This window comes from Rousettus aegyptiacus, unplaced genomic scaffold (genome assembly GCF_014176215.1).
Source record: "Rousettus aegyptiacus isolate mRouAeg1 unplaced genomic scaffold, mRouAeg1.p scaffold_m13_p_1, whole genome shotgun sequence".
Classification (NCBI taxonomy): domain Eukaryota; kingdom Metazoa; phylum Chordata; class Mammalia; order Chiroptera; family Pteropodidae; genus Rousettus; species Rousettus aegyptiacus.
In genome coordinates, this window is record NW_023416284.1 from 73,304,407 (window position 1) to 73,324,220 (window position 19,814).

General features: G+C 34.1%; 1 protein-coding gene across 3 annotated transcripts in view; it reads left to right on the plus strand.

The window, feature by feature from the left end:
* The window catches only part of DTNBP1 (dystrobrevin binding protein 1), a 125,412-nt gene that overhangs the window by 59,249 nt on the left and 46,349 nt on the right, over positions 1-19,814 (plus strand). Inside the window, exon 7 of one of the 3 annotated variants that reach the window (XM_016130060.2) lies at positions 10,363-10,493. The exons of the other annotated variants lie outside the window; for them this stretch is intronic. Coding sequence (XP_015985546.2) covers positions 10,363-10,493 — 131 coding nt within the window. The remainder of the gene's footprint in view (positions 1-10,362; positions 10,494-19,814) is intronic. 3 annotated transcript variants of the gene reach the window in all.

A 19,814-nucleotide genomic window follows, 5' to 3' on the forward strand; every position in this document is an offset into this window, starting at 1 on the left:
TTTCTCTTATACAAAGTCTAGGCCATATGGAGAGGGTATGGTGGTAAAGATAGAGAGCTATGCTGCTGCAGTTGACCCTACAGTCACCTTGAACCTGCTGAGAGGTTTTCAAAGCTGAGTCCTGCTCTGCCACTATCTTAAAACTTTGGCCAAGTCTCTTAAACATTCTCCAGACTCAGTTTTTGCATCTGTAAAATTAAGAGCTCTGAGGAGCTGTATTTTCACATACGAAAAGCTCATGCAGTATTGTATTTCAAATTTAGGGAACTTCTGAAGGCAGAGCACTGAAGGATCATGTTGACCTTACTGGTCAGTGAAAAATAGGGAAAACCACAGACTTTCCAAGCATCTGAAGACCCTTCCAATTTGCTGTCTTTCAAATACTCATTAGCAATTAAGTAGTGAAATCACTATTCTCAGAGAGACTCATTTCAATAACCAGAAGACTTTGAATTACTGCTTAGTATATTTCACACATAAACTAATATTGACCTTTAGATTTACTGAATGATTAGGATTTTCCAGTATATTATTTACAGCTGAATTGTTTCTTTGTGTGAACTCTTTGGGTGTTTGGGGAAAAAAATGACTAATCTTCACTATAAAAGGTATAAAGGCTTATACTCACTATGACTATAAATGAACAGACTTGTTTTGGCTAGATTTCTATTTAACCGACTGCAGTTATAGTAAAAGATGAAGTTCATGGCCAGTTTGTCGAGAGAATGTTAAATGATCATGTGGTATATTTTCATGATCATTATTTTTATTTTGTGAACTGTGGCTCATGTACATTATTTTTCATCAGTGGTTTAAAATAAGATTTGTTGAAATTCTCATAAAATGTTCTAGTTCCCTCTCTTTTACTCAGTTAACATCTTATATAATATTAGGAGAAGAAAAAAAATAAGTTAATACGAAAAGACAGGCAGGGACACTGATTATGCAGAATGTCAACTTGCATCTCAGTGTGGAGGCATTCTTTTTTTTTTTTTAGTATGACAGTATTCAGAGAAACAGGAGAGGCCAGCAATTTGCAAAAGGTTAGGTAGTGTTGCATATTACTGGGTAGAATAATTCAATGTAGGCCAATATATCTTGTTTATACACACATCCCTAATTATGTACAATATTTAATAGTACATCCAAACCACAGGCCAATTAAAGTTCTGAACTTTAAACAAACCATACATTGATTATTGCATCATAGCAAGTTTTTTTAGTATCAGTATTCATTAAAAATTCTTTCCTCTTGAGTGTTGCACTAATATTTCAAAAGCATGAGTAGTATATTGTAAAAAAATTTAACTGGACTTTCAAGATATTAGTGAAGAAAAAAAAATTCCTTCCAATTGTAACAGTTTCTTATTTTTTGAACATCATTGTCTTTGCCTTTATTTTTTCTTTATAATAGGCTGTGGGAAAACTAAAGATATTACTTCCTTCAGTTCTATTCAATTTGTGTTAGTATTTGGAAGCTTTTTTTCTAGGCTGGTGAATAACTAACTTTTGGGGACAAAAACACAAAATAACCCTCAAAGTTAGTAATATAGATCAATATCATCCACTAAGTTTTGGATTCTTCCTTCTATATTCCATTGAGGTTAATGTTTTAGTTCACCTTTCACTTGTGCCACATATAGCTAATCTCTACAATATTATCAAAACTAGTTACTTATTGCTTGTTTCATGCTGGTAGCAGGAAGTTTTTGTGTTCCTCAAATATTGCATTATTTTCCACGGGAAAGGAATTCCATTATTGTAAGCATGGGTAGCGTAAACAGGCATCCTTTGTTTTATTGTGCTTCACGTTATTGCACTTTGCAGATCCTGCATTTTTTACAAATTGGAGGTTTGTGGCAACTTTTTCATTATTGTTGTATTTATTATGGTGATCTGTGATGAGTCAGCAGCAATCAGTATCAAGGCAAGATCCTCTATTAGGAAAAAGTACCACTCATTGAAGGCTCAAATGATGGTTAACATTTTTTATCAATAAAGTATTTTTTAAAATAAGATATGTGCATTATTTCCTTATATATAATGTTGTTGCACACTTTATAGACTACAGTATAGTGAACATAACTTTTATGTGCACTGGGAAACCAAAAAATGTGTGTGACTCGTTTTATCGCGATACTTGCTTTCTTGCAGTTATCTGGAAGCAAACCCGCAGTATCTCCGAGGTATGCCGCTAAGGTTTTCATAGTCCTTTAAAAATGTGAAAAATTGGCCATGAATAGACTTATCTATTATTTAGGGATTACTCATAATTTTTCTACTTTCATTTTAAAAAGACTGTCATTCCATAAATCTTAAAATCACTCTTAAGATTTTAAGTCTAGAAATACTGTGCCACTGAAAGGAGTAGAGGCAAGGAGATCTAGTATTGGATATTGTTCTTACCTCCATAAGATTCCTGACTTAACATGGTGTTAATATATAGACTTGCTCTTTAACCTTAAGTTTAACCATCATTCTCCATTTTCTCTGTAAAACATACAGCCACAGCATGCTGAATGAATGCGTGTGGCTTGTCTGCAGGCACATCTAAATATTTTTGTTTCTACCATTGCATTGACAGCTTACCCAGAGTGAGTTGTGTTTGCTTCTGAACTCATTTATACTTGTTATTGTGATATGCAGTTTAATTCTCAGATACAGTGATGAAACTTCAGTGTTAAGGAGAACTATAAGAAAACTAAATTCAGTGCTTTGGAAGACTTACTATAAGTAAATAGCTTTAAAATTGGTGTAAAAGGTATAATTAAGAACTGGAAAAGATTTGGGGAAAAAAATAATAAAAATCCTGAAAGAGTTTTCACATCTTCAATTCCTGCTCTGTACACAAATTGATTGACATCTTAAATTCCTGCTCTGCTTGTAAAAATAGACTGGAAATTTTATTCATTGCAGTACAGGTGGCTCATGAAAGAATTTTCAGATCAGTGGACCTATACTCAGAATTTATGAATTAAGTATGGTTATATTTTAAATTAAAGTGTTTGTATATGTGTTTTTAATGGATTCCTGTATTAACTGCTTTTTAAAAAATTAAATGACCAACATGAGATCCAGTTGTATCGTATGAGGGAATGTTCTTTGTAATCTCCTCCTTAACATAAAATCACCCAGCCATGTCAGAAATGTGACTGACAGTGGAAAACATGCTAGGATTTAGGAGTTATCACTATCACGGTGAGTGGATCATTGCGGGAGTATATGGGAAAAGGCAGCCAAGGCCAGCCTGATAGAGTGTGATCACATTTAAGGCTTAGCTCTGGAAAGCACTGCTTGAGAAGTCAGAGAAACAGGAGGAAGACCAAGACGATTTAGTGACAAGGAAGGCCAGAGAGAAGAAAGTTTAAAGGGAAAGTGGTTGCCAGTGATATATTTAACAATAAATAGGTAATTGGTGACTTGAAAGAGCTATTTGTAAAAGGAGAATCCAGATTGCATATCAGAAGTGTATGAGAAGAAGTAAACATTGACATTAACTATTCTTTCATGAATTAAAAGAAAAAAATGAAAAGATATCTTGAGATAGAATCAGGTTCAGGTTCAGGGGAGAAAGTGAAATTGAAGATGCTGAGTTCATTAAGATCCTAGAGATGATGTAAAGAAATATTCAGATAGGTTATTCTTGGAAAGGACCCAATGACATCTCTTTCCCTGAGATCTCAGAAAAGGAAAAAGTAGTTGGAAATATGGTGAAAAAGTTGGCCATGGAAAGAGGAAATAATTTTTTGAGAATCAGCATTAGGAAAAATAGTCTGAAATTGCAGGGCTAGCCTCAGAAGTAGAAATAAAAACCAAAACAAACATGCTTCGGTTAATACAGAATTGGGGGTGTGAATAGCAATAATGATGTATTGGCTCGGATGCTGTTGAGAGCATGATTAAAATGATAGTTCATGGAGTTGAGGCCGGATGGGGAGGCCCAACTAGACCAGTAAAATAAGCAAGATATGAGGTACTGGGGTGGTATACACCAGAAAGGTGAAGAATACATAAATACTTGAGGTGGATTTGTAATCAGAGAATTTTAGTTTGACATCTTAGAGGTGGAGCAGTTCCCAGTGATGATGAAGACTAAATTTAAGTAAAAACAGAAGTCACAAAATTAAAGAGGTCATCTGAATTAGAGCATTCTGAGACCAATAGGAAACTCACTTGTTTGGGTGACTCTCACATACGGATTATGCATACTACTGGCTTGGCAACAACTTACCATGTTACAAATTTGGAAATGATGGTAGATGGTAAACTTGGTAGAGTTTGTTGGTTCAGTTCAAGAGTTAGCATATAAAGCAAAACTATTCAGCCACCATTTGGCAATATTTAGGTGAGGGAGACTCAGGTTGAATAATATAACTGTCCTCTGTCCTCAAGGATGTAAAGAACTATGGCAAACTTTATGGGGCAGAAAGGCAAATGTGCAGTTTCAATATAACCTAAAAATATTATAATAGAAATAAGCACACTAGGGCAAGAGGAATTGTCTCTTTGGAGAAAGGCAATAGCAGTTGAGCTGGATCTGAATGATGAGTGCTCACTAGGCTTAAAAGGGTAATAAGGACATTCCAAAAAGAGGAAAGAACATTTGCAAAGATGCAGAGATATTTATTTTATTTCAAGAATTCAAATTGAATTTTAACTTCTTGTTCAATAAGGGAACTACAAATAATTTGTTAGGGCTAAAGCATATGGTGTGTGGGCGAAGGAGTGAGGGATGAAATTGAGACGTAGGCAGGGAACAAATGATACACAGCCTTCTATGTCATGCACAGCAGTTCAGACTTTTCTCTTTGAGCCAGTGGTCTCCAAAGAGGGATGTGAGGATGCAAAACAATAAGGAGAGGAGAGGAAAACGGGAACTTCTGTTTGTTTCTTTTTTATGTCGTCATTTTAAATTTTCAATTTTTGTGTATGTTATTTAATAAACTATTAGAGGACTTCATGTATGTATATGACATATACAGCTACACATTTGGGGTACATGTTAAAAGGTTTTGCTCATGGCAGGGTACATGGTCAAAAGAGCTTAGAGGTTACTCTTGGCTGAGGGACAGAATAGGATTTGCAGAACTGAAAGAATTTTAATTAGGGTGGCAGGGTTACATTTGCAATTTAGAGCAGGTTTTCTAGAATCACACAGAAGATAGATTGGAAAGAGCAGGTCTAAAGTAAGAGAGATTGGGAAACTATTTAGAATATTCAAATTAAGGCAATGGTAGAATGGAGAAAAAGACACAGATTCAAGAAACCTAAGTGGAATAAAAAGGATTTCCTGACTGTTGTGAGCAGTCTAGAATGACTTCCATATTTCTGGCTAGGATAGTTTTTTTATTCACAGAGCATGTAATACAGGTAAAGGAGATTTGGGAGGGAATGGTATCAAATTCTCCTGTTTTTTGGGGGAGGGGTGGGGGAAGTGAGTAAAAGTGTCAGTTTATTTGTGATTGCAGGCAAGTTCCCAAAAATCCACAAAATTGCATGACTTTTTGGTATTGGCTAAATTGAGAAATACTTTTTAAAAAAAGTTTTATTGCAGTTTGATTTATATACCACAAGATTGATCTATGTATAAGTGTACAATTCAGTGATTTTTAGCAAATTTATAGTTACCATTGCCACAGTCCACTTTTAGAACATTTTCGTTTCCCATAGCAGTTCCTTTCTGCCTGTTTGTATTCGATACCTACTTGCATCCCCAGCGCCAGACAATCGGTAATCAGTTTCTGTCTTTACAAATTTGCCTTTTCTAGACATTTCATACAAATGCAATCACATAAGATGTAGGCTTTTTGTGTCTGGCTCTTTTCACTTAGTATTAAATTTTTGAGGTTCATTCATGTTCTGGCATATATTAGTAGATTGTTCTTTTTAATTGCTGAATTAATATTCCATTGTATGAGTACACTACATTTTGTTTATCCATTCACCAGTTGATGGACATTTGGATTGCTTCCAGTTTTTGGCTGTTGTGAATAATGCTGCTATAAAGTTGCATATACAAGCCTTTTTTATGGACATATGTTTCCATTTCTCGGGTATATAGCTAAGACTAGAATTTCTGGATTATATAATAAGTTTATGTTTAACTTTCTGAGAAACTGCCAAACTGTTTTCCGAAATGGCTGTACCATATTACCTTCCAACCAGCAATGTATGAAAGTTGCAATTTCTCCTCATCCTTGCCAACAGTTAATAACTCTTAATCTAGATGTATGATCCTTGTTTTAATGATCCATTTTGAGTTAGTTTTTGTGTTCATGTGATGTAAGAGTCTTAAGTTTATTTTTTTTACATACTGATATTAAATGGTCTCAGAACTATTTTTTGAAAAGACTGTCTTTTCCCCCGCTGAATTGGCTTTGGCATCTTTGCAGAAACCAATGGCCATAAATTTAAGAGTTTATTTCTGGACTCTCAATTTTGTTTCTTAGGACAATTAATTCCACCTGATTATTGTAACTTTGTAGTAGGTTTTAAAATTGGGAAATGTAAGTCTTCCAACTTTGTTCTTTTCAAAATCAATTTGGCCATTTTAGGTCCTTTGCATTTCTGTATGAATTTTAAGATCATTTTCTCTCAGTTTCTACACAAAATAAAAAAAGCAAGCTTGGATTTTGATAGGGATTGTATTGAACCTATAGATCAATCTGGGAAGAACGGCTTTCTTAACAATAATGAGTCTTCCAATCTACGAACATGGAGTGTATCTCCGTTTATTTAGTTATGTGATTTTTTTTCCTCAATGTTTTAAAAAAATTTTTGGTGGACTTATTTTTTATTTTTAAATTTTTTAATAATGAGGTGTAATTGACACATATTAGTTTCAAGTGTACAACAGAATGATTTGATATTTGTATACAATGCACAATGATCACCATAAGTCTTGTTAACAACCATCACCATACAGAGTTACAAAATTTTATATGATGAAAACTTTTAAGATTTAATCTCTTAGCGACTTTCAAATATGCAGTACGATATTATAACTATAGTCACCATGCTGTACATTATATTCCCATGACTTATTTATTTCATAACTGGAAGTTTTTACCTTTTGACCCCCTTTACTCATTTGGCCCCCTCCCTATCCCCACCTCTAGCAACCATCAGTCTGTTCTCTATATCTGTGAGCTTGCCTTTAAAAAAAAAAAAAAAAAAGATTAGATTCTACATGTAAGGGAAATCATACAGTATTTGTTTCCTCTGTCTGACTTATGTCACTTAGCAAAAGGTCCTTGAGGTCTATCAGTGTTGTCACAAATGGTAAGATTTCACTCTCTTTTATGGCTGAATAATATTCCATTGTGTATATATATGCCACGTATTCTTTATCTGTTCGTTTATTGGTGAACACTCAGGTTGTTCCCATGTCTTGGCTGTGGTAAATAATGCTGCAGTGAATATGGCGGTACAGATATCTTTTCAAGTTAGTGTTTCATTTTCTTTGGATAAATACCCAGAAGTGGAATTGCTGGATCATAAGGTAGTTCTATTTTTAATATCTTTAAGAACCTTCTTACTGTTTTCCATAGTGACTATACCGATTTAAATTCCCACCAACAGAGCACAAAGGTTCCCTTTTCTCCACATCCTTGCCAACACTTGTTATTTCTTGTCTTTTTGAAAATAGCCATTCTAGCAGGTGTTAGGTGATATTCTCATTGAGGTTTTGATTTGCATTTCCCTGATGATTAGTGAAGTTAAGCATCTCTTCATGCACCTGTTGACTATGGAATAATGTCTATTCAGAGTCTGTCCATTTTTAATCAGATTTTCGTTTTATTGTTGACTTGTATGAGTTTGCTATATATTTTGCATTTTAATTCCTTATGAGATATACAATTTGCAAACATTTTCTTGGATTCACTAGGTTGCCTTTTCATTTTGATGGTTTCCTTTGCTGTGCAGAACCTTTTTAGTTTGATGTAGTCTCATTTATTTTTGATTTTTTTGCCTTTGCTTTTGGAGTCAAATTCAAAATATCATTGCTAGGACTGATGTCAAGGAGATTACCACCTATGTTTTCTTCTAGGAATTTTGTGGTTTCAAGTCTTTAATCCATTGTGAGTAAATTTCTGTGTCTAGTGTTATTTCTTGTTCTAGTTTCATTCTTTTGCATGTAGATGTCTAGCTTTTCTAACACATTTATTATCCTTTCCCCATTGTATATTCTTGGCTCCTTTATGGTAAATTAATTGACCATATGTACATATGAGTTTATTTCTATGGTCTCTGTTCCATTGATCTTTGTTTCTGTTTTTATGCCAATGCTGTACTTTTTGGAATGCTGTAGCTTTAAAATATAGTGTGAAATAAGGGAGTATACTTACAGCTTCATTCTTCTTTCTCAAGGTTGCTTTTTTTTTTTAGTGGGGAGGGGGGACCGCTATTCATTTATTTTCAATTGAGGTATAATTGGCATGTAACTTTTTATATTAGTTTCAGCAGATATACAACATAATGATTCAGTATTTGTATACACTGGGAAATGATCACTACAATAAGGCTAGTGACCATCTATCACCATACTTAGTTACAAAGTTCAAGATGGTTTTGTCTTTGGGGTCTTTTGTGATTCCATACAAATTTTAGGATTGTTAGTTCTATTTCTGTGAAAAAAGCCATTGGAATTTTGATAGAGATTACATTAAACTGTAGATTTCTTTGGGTCATACATTTAACAATATTAATTTTTCCAGTCCATGAGCATGGAATGTCTTTCCATTTGTTTGATTTTTCTTTAATTGCTTTTATTAATGTTGAGTAGTTTTCAGTGTACAGATCTTTTACCACCTTGGTTAAGTTCATTCATAGGTATTCTTTTTGATGCAATTGTAAATACTGTTTTTGTAATTTCTCCTCTTTATTAGTACATAAAAATGCAACAGATTTTTGTATATTAATTTTTTATACTGCAACTTTACTAAATTTATTTGAACAGTTTTAGGATTTTCCCTAAATATTTTATTCTTGTTGAGTGAGTTATTCTTGTTGAGTGAATTCTTCTTGAGCATATTTAATTTAAGATATCTATGAGACATTAGGGTACAAGTGTCTAGTGGACTGTTGGACCTCAGGTGAAAGATATGAACTAGATTGGGAGTAGTCAGCATATAGGTGGAACTGGAAGCCTTGGGTTTGGGTGAAGTCACCCATGAAGAGCAGGCAGGATAAAAAGAGATGACAATGGATTGAAATCTAGGAATCACTAGCATTCATTGGATGGGCATAAGGAGAGACTAATTGCTTACCACTGGAGGCTGAGAACAATCAGCCACGGAGGCTAGAGGCTAAGTGTATCACTAAGTTGAGCACATTTCAAGGAATTGCGAGGGAAACATGTAATATTGTAGAGAGGGAAGTGAAATGTAGTCTGAGGGGGGTCATTTAATTTGGTAATTAAAAGCTAATTGGTGATGTTACTGGAAACAAGTTCAGCAGCATGGGTGTGTGGATGTAGAATGTGGAAACCATATGGAGGAGGATTAGGGAACTGAGTCGGCTATTCTGCCTTATTTGCCACTGTGACCATGGGTGCTTGGCACATTGGTACTTAGTAAATATTTGAATGAATGAGGAAGTAGAAACAATGCTTTCAAAAGTTAAGGCTTGGAAAAAGAAAGAAGTTAGAAGAGAAGGGTTGGTTACCTTGAAGAGAGGAATGTTTTTTTAATTTATGAGAAATGTGCATACCTTTAGTATGAAAAGAGACTAGAGAGAGAGAGAAGCTGAAGATGAGTGAAAGTGACTGATTGATGAAGCTGTGATTCAGAACGCACCAGAGGGAGTTGGATTTAGAGCATATTATTTTGAAATAGGAAAAGACTGTTGACAAGTGTTTGTAAGTGTTGGAATTGTGATGATTTAAGATACTTATTAAAAATATATAGGACATTCTAAGCCACCGGTTAATGTTGCTAAATTTGAAGGAACCTGTAGGCTAAAGCTATGTTAAAAATGAAATAGGGGGACATTTAAAGATATCTTATGTGTTTAGAAATGAATTATATTCTTAATCTTTATTTTATTACTTTTAGACAGCAAGGTTTATTTTCTCTTTTGGTATGTTACTAATGCATCTTTGTGCCTACATGACAAATTCAGATGGATTTGGTATATTTTCAGCCCTCCCCCCAGTTTGAACAGCATTTGGTACAGCCCCAGATCTGTGCATACATCTTTGCACACCAGAGCCCTGAGAGCTTGCATTTGGCTTTTATAGAGGCACTAGATTCTGATATTTGTCTGTTTAAGCCATCCGCAGAAAACTAACAGGCTTAATACAGTTTATCTGGAAAAACCTGCTTCTGGCCTCAGCCTCACTTCCTTTGTTCTATATCCCAGAAGATGCACATCAGGGGAGCTGCCTGATAACTGGAGGTTCCACCTGACCAGCACTGAGCTTCTGTTTTCTTGTTCAGTTCTCATATCCATGTCATCTCCAGGACTCAAGGAAAATAGACAGAGGAATGCCTGTAGGTGGAACTTTATGTTTTTTCTTCACTGCTTTTCTTTAAAATTTTTACCTCCATGGTTGGGTACATTGCAGTATTTGCATGGTATGCAGATGATATATTATTAAAAAGCTGAAATGAAATTTCAATTTGATTTGAACCTACAAGCAGTACATTTTAATGAGATCATTATTTGTTTCTATATGTTACCAAGAAATAATAATTGCTAAGTTAATACCCAAAACAAGTAAAAAATGTTGCATGGAAACCTAGGACTTTTGCTTTTAATAATATTGTGTCTTATCATCCATTAGGTGAAATTCCCCAGACAGTCATGTTTATGAGGCAGCATTTATATTAGAAGATAATATAAAATAACGAGAAAGTATTGCCAGCACTTAGAATAATGAGTGCAACTCTGTGGTGCAGCTCCATAAAATTAATTCAGCATCCCTTGCTGCTAGTATGTTTATTTTCTGAGAAGCAGTTAATATAGTTAAATATGTGAGTTCTATTCAATAACAGTGTAAAATTAAAATTCATTCCATGCTACCATATAGGTTCATCTAAAATGGCTGATTTTCCAAGTCGATTTTGAAAATATCATAATACTTCTTACAGATTAAAAAACATATATTCTTTTTGTAATTGTACAGAACTTCAGTGCACCCTTATCACCTGTTGGCTAGAGGCCATGGTTGTAGTGATGTCTATATGTGGCATTTTAATAAATATATATACAAGGATATTGAACTTGTGAAATTAACTGCAAAAATTATGCCTTAAAAATTAGTTGGTGGCTTATTTTTTGTTAAGTAATTTATTATTCTATCTATGGAGATAACAAGAATAATTTTAAATAATTATCACATTTTTAAAAACTCCATATTATACCTTTAAGGTGTTATGACAGGTTATATATCATGCCCTATCAGGATAGAATAGAAGCCCATTTGTTTTCAAAGGAAAAAAATGAAAGAAGTGCATGTTATCCTTAACCTTATTCTATCACGATCATTCTGCTTTTGAGATCACAAATTAGAATAAGGTACCTCAAAATTGAATTAAAGAGAAAGTTTCTTCTTTCTCTTTCTCTCTCATGTTCTCATCTCATGTATAGTAGAGCAAAACCCTTCAAGCTTTTTAAGTGTACATAGACATATTAACTGAAGCAAAGTGATGGCTCAGGAATTCATTATAACACTGGAGCATTAAGGGAATGAAATTCTAACTTGAGGTATTACCACCTTCTTGTTCATTATTTATTAAGTGTTCAGGAGTAAACTGGTAAGAATGGAGGAAGTGGGAACTTTAATGTTTATTTTTAAGGAATGTATAGTACATTACATTTTCTTTTCTCTCAGTCATGCTGTGTTAATGTTGTGGTTCTAATAGTAAAGATTTGAATATAGTATAATCTGGTATTAAATATAAAAGTTTTTAATTATTCCTTTAAGATATTACTCCTTGAAAATCTTGATTTGTTGGTGAATACTGGCAAGATTTTTTTAAGTATCTGCTCTTCTTTTTTTTCCATGTCAATATGTATACATGTATATTCTTTTTTAAAAAGCTGGTTTATATCATAGAACTTGGTGTTTAAACAAAGTTAGTATCTATGTCATGTAGTGCAGAAATATTTATATCCTGTCTTTTAATTTTGGTTCTAAGTCAGTTTATTTTAAAACCTGGTCAATTCTTTATTCTAATTCCCTGTCATAAGATGTAATATTATGGCATGTCCTAGAACTCTGTCAAGATGAGGATTTATATTGAAGGAGAATTGGAATTCTAACAGCTTGTTGCGATATTAACACAATAGGAGAGCCTTGAGATTAGGGTCGTGATCCTAAAATGTTACCTTTCTATGCTTTCTTATAATTATATATATTACTATATAATCAATAATTATAGCAATGGAGTATTTTAGAAGTATATTGGGACAACTTTTTTGTTGTGTATCATATATGTTTGCTATCATGAATAAATACAGCTGTTCTGTTTCATTACCTCTTTGCAGGAACATTGTATAAATTTGACAGCAAAAATTATACCTTTCAGAAAATTAAATTCCAGTACCACAAAAAGGAATGAATATTCAATGAAAATTTTACCTGTCAGGCTCAGAGATTTTTATCTGTTGAATTCTGTTGAATTATCTGTTGATTTTTATCTGTTGGAGCTTCTTGGTTTGGTCTGTTTTTTGGAGGTTTGTGCTGCAAAATAACCCATGGGATGTTGTAGCTCTGCTGATTGAACTGTTTCAGGCAAGTGGTGAAGTTAGTGCCTTCTCCAAAGAGTAATATTGGCTTGATGATTTCTAAAGACTTTTAGAGCAAGAGAGAAGTCAAGTGGCCAGCCGAGCCCTAAACTACTCTGTTCTACTTAAATATTCATCTGGCTTTCCTTGTAGAGATATGCCCATTACCACAAATAAAATTATATGTATGAAATATGGTTTATTTGATGATAACTGAGAAATAAAACATCATTTACCTTAAGATAAGGGAAGGAACTAAAGAAATATTGGAAGGATACTGAGATGTTTAATTCACCTTTCTATTCTTTTAAATATCTATTTAAAGTATTTGTATAAGGCAACAAAGATTAGTTTAGGGAACTTAACTAATATGCTATTCACTTTCAAGTCTCTAATTTTGAAAACTTATGAAAGAATTACAGTAGTTGTAGATAAGATGGAATCGAATAGTCAGAAATGTACTGTGTGAGGATAACTCATCAGTTCCAGTTACATTTATTTTTAATTGAAAGTAAAAATATGTGTAATAAGAATTGTCACAGTAATTTCAATGATGCAATCAAAATATAAACAATATTTGAATATGCGAAATTGCCATCAAGATTTTTTTTTCCCATTTAGTAAAATGAGCATAGTGCAGAATACCAGTGGTACCACTATATTGTACAGGGTTATGAGTATAATTAGGTTATTTTTATTAAAATTATAAGAGAAAAGAGGGTAATTACTACTTACTAAGCATCCACAATATGCTAGAAGTAAGCTTTGCATATCATAGTTAGCACCACAACATCTCAACTGGTATCAGTAACCTTGTGAGAAGAGAAAATTGAGACCCAAACAGGTTAAAGAAGTCACCCAGCCAGGGAGCATTTGAGTAGGGATTTAAACTGATGAATGTCTGCCTTCAAAACTTTTTTTCTCACTTTGCCACAATGATTCCTGTGAAGTGTTGAAAAGTAAACAAACAAACAAGATTTAGACTAATTTTCTGTTCCTATAGTTTTCTTGATGTATTGCATTTACATCTAGTGCCTTTTTCCTATTCGTTTTCTGTAGCAGATAAATTTGAATTTAAATTTAAGTAGCTGGGGAGGTTGTTCAGATTTCATCTTTAGTTCCATTTTAACTGCTTAGAGGTCTTGCTGTATAGCTTTCTTTCAGTTATACCTCACTGTTTTAAAGACAAATAACAAACCAAACACCAGTGTTAAAAAATACAAACTTAATTCATGTTACAGAACTCAGGAAAGATTCCTCTGAATTTGGTATGTGAGTCAAGGGTCAAAACAAGACTGAAAGAAAGACTATAACACTGCCTTCCCCACACTGCCTGAATCTGACATGAAATCTGACTATTCTTAAAACACAGTCTTTTCTATTTCAGATACTGATTTTTGCATAGCAGTTTTGAAAGAATTTCAGACACTGTCCCCTTTTTCTACTTTTAGAATCATATCTTAGAAAAAAACCTTTAATCATCTAATCTAGCATCCTATCCTACGTAGAATCCCTTTTTGGCCAATTCTGAAGTATGTTTATCCAGTTTGTTGAAGAGTACTTACCTCTCCATTACCTTCCTAAATTTCAGGGTCTTAGTTTCCTCAACCTTGTTTTTCATAATATCTGGTTGGAGATGCTTTATACTCCTGGTCACTCTTGTCTGGACACAACTCTCGTTCAATACTCCTTATAGAAAATCGTGTTTGACTCTGTAGTACTCCAGAAATGGTGACCAGTACCATAGCTTTTTAGTCACTTTTTCACCCAGTTATCTCATGGTTCATGTTTAACCACAGTGCCCAGGTCTTTTTTCACATGGAAGTACCCCTAATCTTTCTTTTTAAAAATGACCATAGAAGCAATGTGTTCCCATTGTAGGCAACTATGAAAATACAAAAGCTACCAAGAAAAAAAATGGAATCACAGTCAGAAATAATCTCAAACATTTTTGGAATATACATACATACGTATAGACACATATCATCCAAGGCTGGAATAGCATATAAACAATTTTATTCCTTGTTTTTTCATATTATGAGTATTGCCTCATGCTATTAATGAATTTTTGAAAAATACTGTTTTCCTACTGTTTTCTTAGGGTCTAAGGGTATTATATTTTTAAGGTTCTTGGATTGTATTGACCATTAGCTTTTTAGAAAAGGTATACCAGTTAATACTTTTCATTAGCAGGATATGTGATTATATCTATTTCACATACCCTCACTTTAGAATTTTTTTGTCTTTATTGATATTATAAAACTATTTGATTATGGTTTGAGGTGTACTTGTGAGGTGAAATTCGATTCATTAGCTTTTTGTTGTGAACTGTTTTGTTCATGCCTCTGGGCACTTTAAGGTGGAATTTTAGTATACGTATTGATTTGAATGAGGTTGTATGTAGTAAGGGTATCAAAACATTGTCATATTTATTGTAGATATTTTTCTTGACTGGTTATTTGCCTATTAATTTTGTTTGCTTTTTTAATTATAGAAGTTTAATATTTTTGTTATTCAAATGAGTATTTTTAATAATATCCTCTATTGCTTTTATGTCTAAAAAGTTCTGTCCTAATCCTAAGAAATAAATGTTAACTTGTGATTTCTTCCAGTTTTTTTTCTAGCTTAATTTTTATTTTCTGAGTTTTCTCTAATTAATCTAGAACTTATTTTGATGTGCAGCATACAGTGAGTGCTCAAATTTTTGCTATGTAAGTAATTTATTTTTCTAGTACATGCTTTGGAATAATCCTTTGCAGTTCTCTACCTCTTTTGCTGGCAAAATTTAGTTGGTTAAATTAAACACTCTGCCTGCATGGTACCTGAAGCTGAGCAGCTGAATGAAGCTGGAAAACAAACAAAAAAACAAACTTTCTCTCAGGTCTCACTTTGAATTTTGTCTGCAATTCACTAGAATGCCTAGAGCACACACTGGTAGTCCTGTTGCATTTAACTTCTCCTCCTCTCCTCAAACAGCTAACATTCCTATTCTTCATTCCTATTCCTCATTCTTAACTGTTTTCTTCTGATTTCGCTGAGGAAATAGAAGCAATCAGAAGAGAACATGAAAGTATTCTTTCCACTAACTCCCTGCTGCCTGTGCCTGCTTATTCTCTGGCTTCCTCCCTGATACCGTGGGACTGTCCTTGTTCTAAAACTACCCTTTCCTTTTGTACTGCATCCCATCTGTTCTCTCCTGCTTCTGGACTTTAGTCCGCCAGTTTCCTCCTCTCTCCCTGCATAATCAGTTTTTACCTCTCTGCCAGATATTCCCAGCATTATTCTGATTTTTCCCATAGTTCTCTGTTCTTATTATTAGTCTTCTTTGCCTCATCATTCTTTCTACACGTCCCCCTTCCTTCCTCCATCCAAGATGGTGAAGTGCCTCTGGGCTCTATCCTTGGGCCTTTTTTCTTCGGAGGTTTCATCTGGTCCCAAAGCTTTAAATACCTTCTGAGGCTAATGACTCCCGGATTAAACAGCTCCTATCCTGGCCTCTTCCCTAAACTCTATATTTGTATATCCAACTCTCAACTCAAGATCTCTGTGACTTTGCTTACAAATATCTTAAATACAACACATCAAACCCTGAAATCTTAAGCCTCATCCTCCTGCCTTTCTGGCCCTCAGTCTTTTCAATTTAATTAACTGACACCACCATTCATCGCAGAGCTTAGGTAAAAACAAACAACAAAAAAATAAAATGCTGTGTAATTCTCTTGCTGTCACAGCTCATCACATCCAATTAATCAGTAAATCAAGTCAGCTGTATTTTCAAACTAGGTCCCGAATAACTGTCTCTTCTTATTTACTGTCTCTTCTCCTGTGCTGTAGTCCAGGCAGCCATAAATTCTCATTTTGACAGCCGCAGTGGCCTCATCAATGAGCGTCTGCTTCTACTGTCACCCTCCGCACACTTAGCGCACTCTGTGTCTTCCCATCACACTTAGAATACTGTCCATGTCCATGTCATAGCCTGCAAGGTCCTTCATAAACCAGCACTTTGCTCCCTTCTGACCCTGTCTCCTCTCACTCTCTTCCTGGCTCCTCCATTTCTTCCTCCAGAAGGCCCAGAATCCTCCACCATGACCACGGGCATCTCTTCCCTCTGCCTGCATTCCTCTTCCTCCAGATAGTGGCCTGGCTCATTCCTTCCTGCTGCCTTCTCAAAGGTATCCACATTTTACATTGCATGTCATCCTCTCTCTCCCTTTACCTGATTTTATTTATAATATATATCATAAATATGTGTATTTAATATAGATCATAAATATATATAGTCTAATGTGCAAAACTGGCATACATTTACCTGGCTTTTCTGTGCTGTATCCAGTGCGTCTAGAACAGTGATGGGCACAGCACTCAATAAATGTTCTTTAAATCACTGGAGTGCTATGACAGTATCCTGTCTCCATGTTTTATGGCTTTGACTCTCTTTTAACTCAGTCTTCCAAAACATTCTCAAAGTTATCTATCTAAAAATTCATATCTGACCATATCATTAAACCTTGAAGTAGCTCCCTAATCCTTACAGCAGTGTTTCTTAAACATGTCATTTCAGCGTTACTTTTACAGTTTTGTCATATCCATATATAATCTGCTGTTTTTCATAGATTTTCTTTAAATCAATTCATTTCAAAAATGTATTTTAAAATCCTCTTTTAAATGGAAAACCATTGTCACTTGACATGAATAGAAACTAATTACAATGCAAATCAAAACCAAAATGAGATAGTATCTCACCCTGTTAGAATGGCTATTATCAAAAAGACAAATAACAGAGGTGTCAGTAATGAAGTGGAGAAAAGGGCCATTGAGTACTGTTGGTGAGAATGTAAATTGGAATAGCCAATATGGAAAACAGTAAGGAGGTTCTTAAAAAAAAAAACAAAAAACAAACAACAAAAAACAAACAAAAAAAACAACATATGATCCAGAATCCCAGAAATTCCACTTCTGGGTATTTATTCAAAGAAAACGAAAATATTACCTCAAAAAGATGTCTGTCCCCCTATGTTCATTGCAGCATTATTTACCGTAGCCAAGATATGGAAACAACCTAAGTGTTCATCTATGGATTAATGGATAAAGAAATTGTGGTATATACAATGGAAAATTATTCAGCCCTAAAAAAGAATGAAATTTTGTCATTACGGCAACATGGATGGTCCTTGAGGGCATTATGTTAAGTGAAATAAGTCAGACAGAGGAAAGACAAATACCACATATCTCTTATATGTAGAATTTTTTTTTTTTAAAAGAAACCAAGGTTATAGATACAGAGAACAGATTGGTGGTAGTCAGAGGTGAGCATGGGGAAGTGCTGGGAAAAATAGGTAAAGGGGGTCAAAAGTTAAAAAAGAAAAAATAATAATTCCCTTAAAATAAAATGCCTAGTAAGCCTTTGTGTGTGTGTATCAGATTGTCACACATAATACCATTGTAAGGAATTGGTGTTTATAGCTTTAAGCTCCCTACATTCTTTAAGTATACTCAAATATTAATTGGGTATAATTCTTTATGAAAATGTTTTACATATGAAGTTCGAGAATTTGTGTAGAAATTCAGATATTAGAATTAACTCATTAGCATTTATTACTCTGAAGTCAGAAAATTTGAGTTCAAACAAAGTTACTGTTAAAAAAGTATAAAAGTAAAGAAGTTTAGAGACATTGAGCAAGCAGTAGGCTATGGGGTGGGCTTGTTCAGAATTATAGTGCGGGCCTCCCAAATGTGGAAGATTGCTGGGAGGAAAGGTTATCATGCTTCCTTACAGTTGCATGTCACTATACCTGTGGAACTGTACACTTGACATGTGAGTATACAAATATCTTGAAAAAGATCCCACATAGCTGTTAAAACCAGTGGAGCAGTGATTACAATGAAATTAAAAGAAAGAGAGAAACGGGGAATTCTTCACAGATCAGTGATTTAATCTTTTAAGAGATTATGATGAGATTTAATGTGACAGGTAATATATTTTTTAAATCTTTTAATTTAGATTGACAGTTCTTTAAATAAATATGAACTATGACAAGCTGAAATATTTTTTTGATCAAATAGGCAGTTAAAAAATTATGCTTCTCCTTCCCTTTTTGTTAGAGAAGTTTTCAAACATGTACAAAAACAGAATATAATAAAACTCCCTGGTCTGTGGCCATGCCACCGTGAACACGCCTGATCTCGTCTGATCATGGAAGCAACATAGGGTTGGGCCTGGTTAGTACTTGGATGGAAGACCACCTGGAAAGACTGGGTGCTATAGGCATGCATGCATGCATGCATGCATAAATAAATAAATAAATAAATAAATAAATAAATAAATAAATAAATAAATAAATAAATAAAATCATCTGTTGAAAAAAAAGCTCCATGCCCCTATCACTCATTTTCAACAATCAGCACATGGCCAGCCTTGTTTCATCTCTCCTCCTTCCTACTCCTGCCCTCACTCCATTGTTTTAAAGCAAGTTCCGCATGTGATATCATTTCTTCTGTAAGTATCTCGATGTATACCTCTAAAAAATAAGATTTTTTAAAACATAATCACAGTATCTAAAATGATATAATAATGATAATTCCTTAATATCATTAAGAGAGAAGGATGTGATGCTAGGTTTCTGGATTAATGAGTGAAATAGATGCTAAGCCATATGTTGTATTTCCATAATAGCTAGTTCACTATTTTCTACTTGACTAAGAATATGGTTTTGAAATATTTCTTATTTTCATGTTGTAGAGGTGGGAAAACTTTTATTTCTTATCTTCCAGGGTCTTTGGTTGGTCTAATGATTAAATTAACATAGATCAGATTGACAGGAGAAAAGTAAATTTAATTTTGTGTATGCCAAAGCCCATAAAAATATGAATCGTAAAGTCAGTCATACAGTTGAGGCTTATATATCATACTGAGCTAAGGAATATGGGATAGGGCGTGGGACTTCAAAGGGGAGGAGGAGAAGTCACAGGAAGATAAGAAAAGCAGACTATTTGGTAACCAGAAGTTTGCCCCTGCCATGTAGGTAAGTCTTCCAGATAAAGTTATCTTTGACAGTAGTTCTCTTTCTGGGCCAGGCATCCTA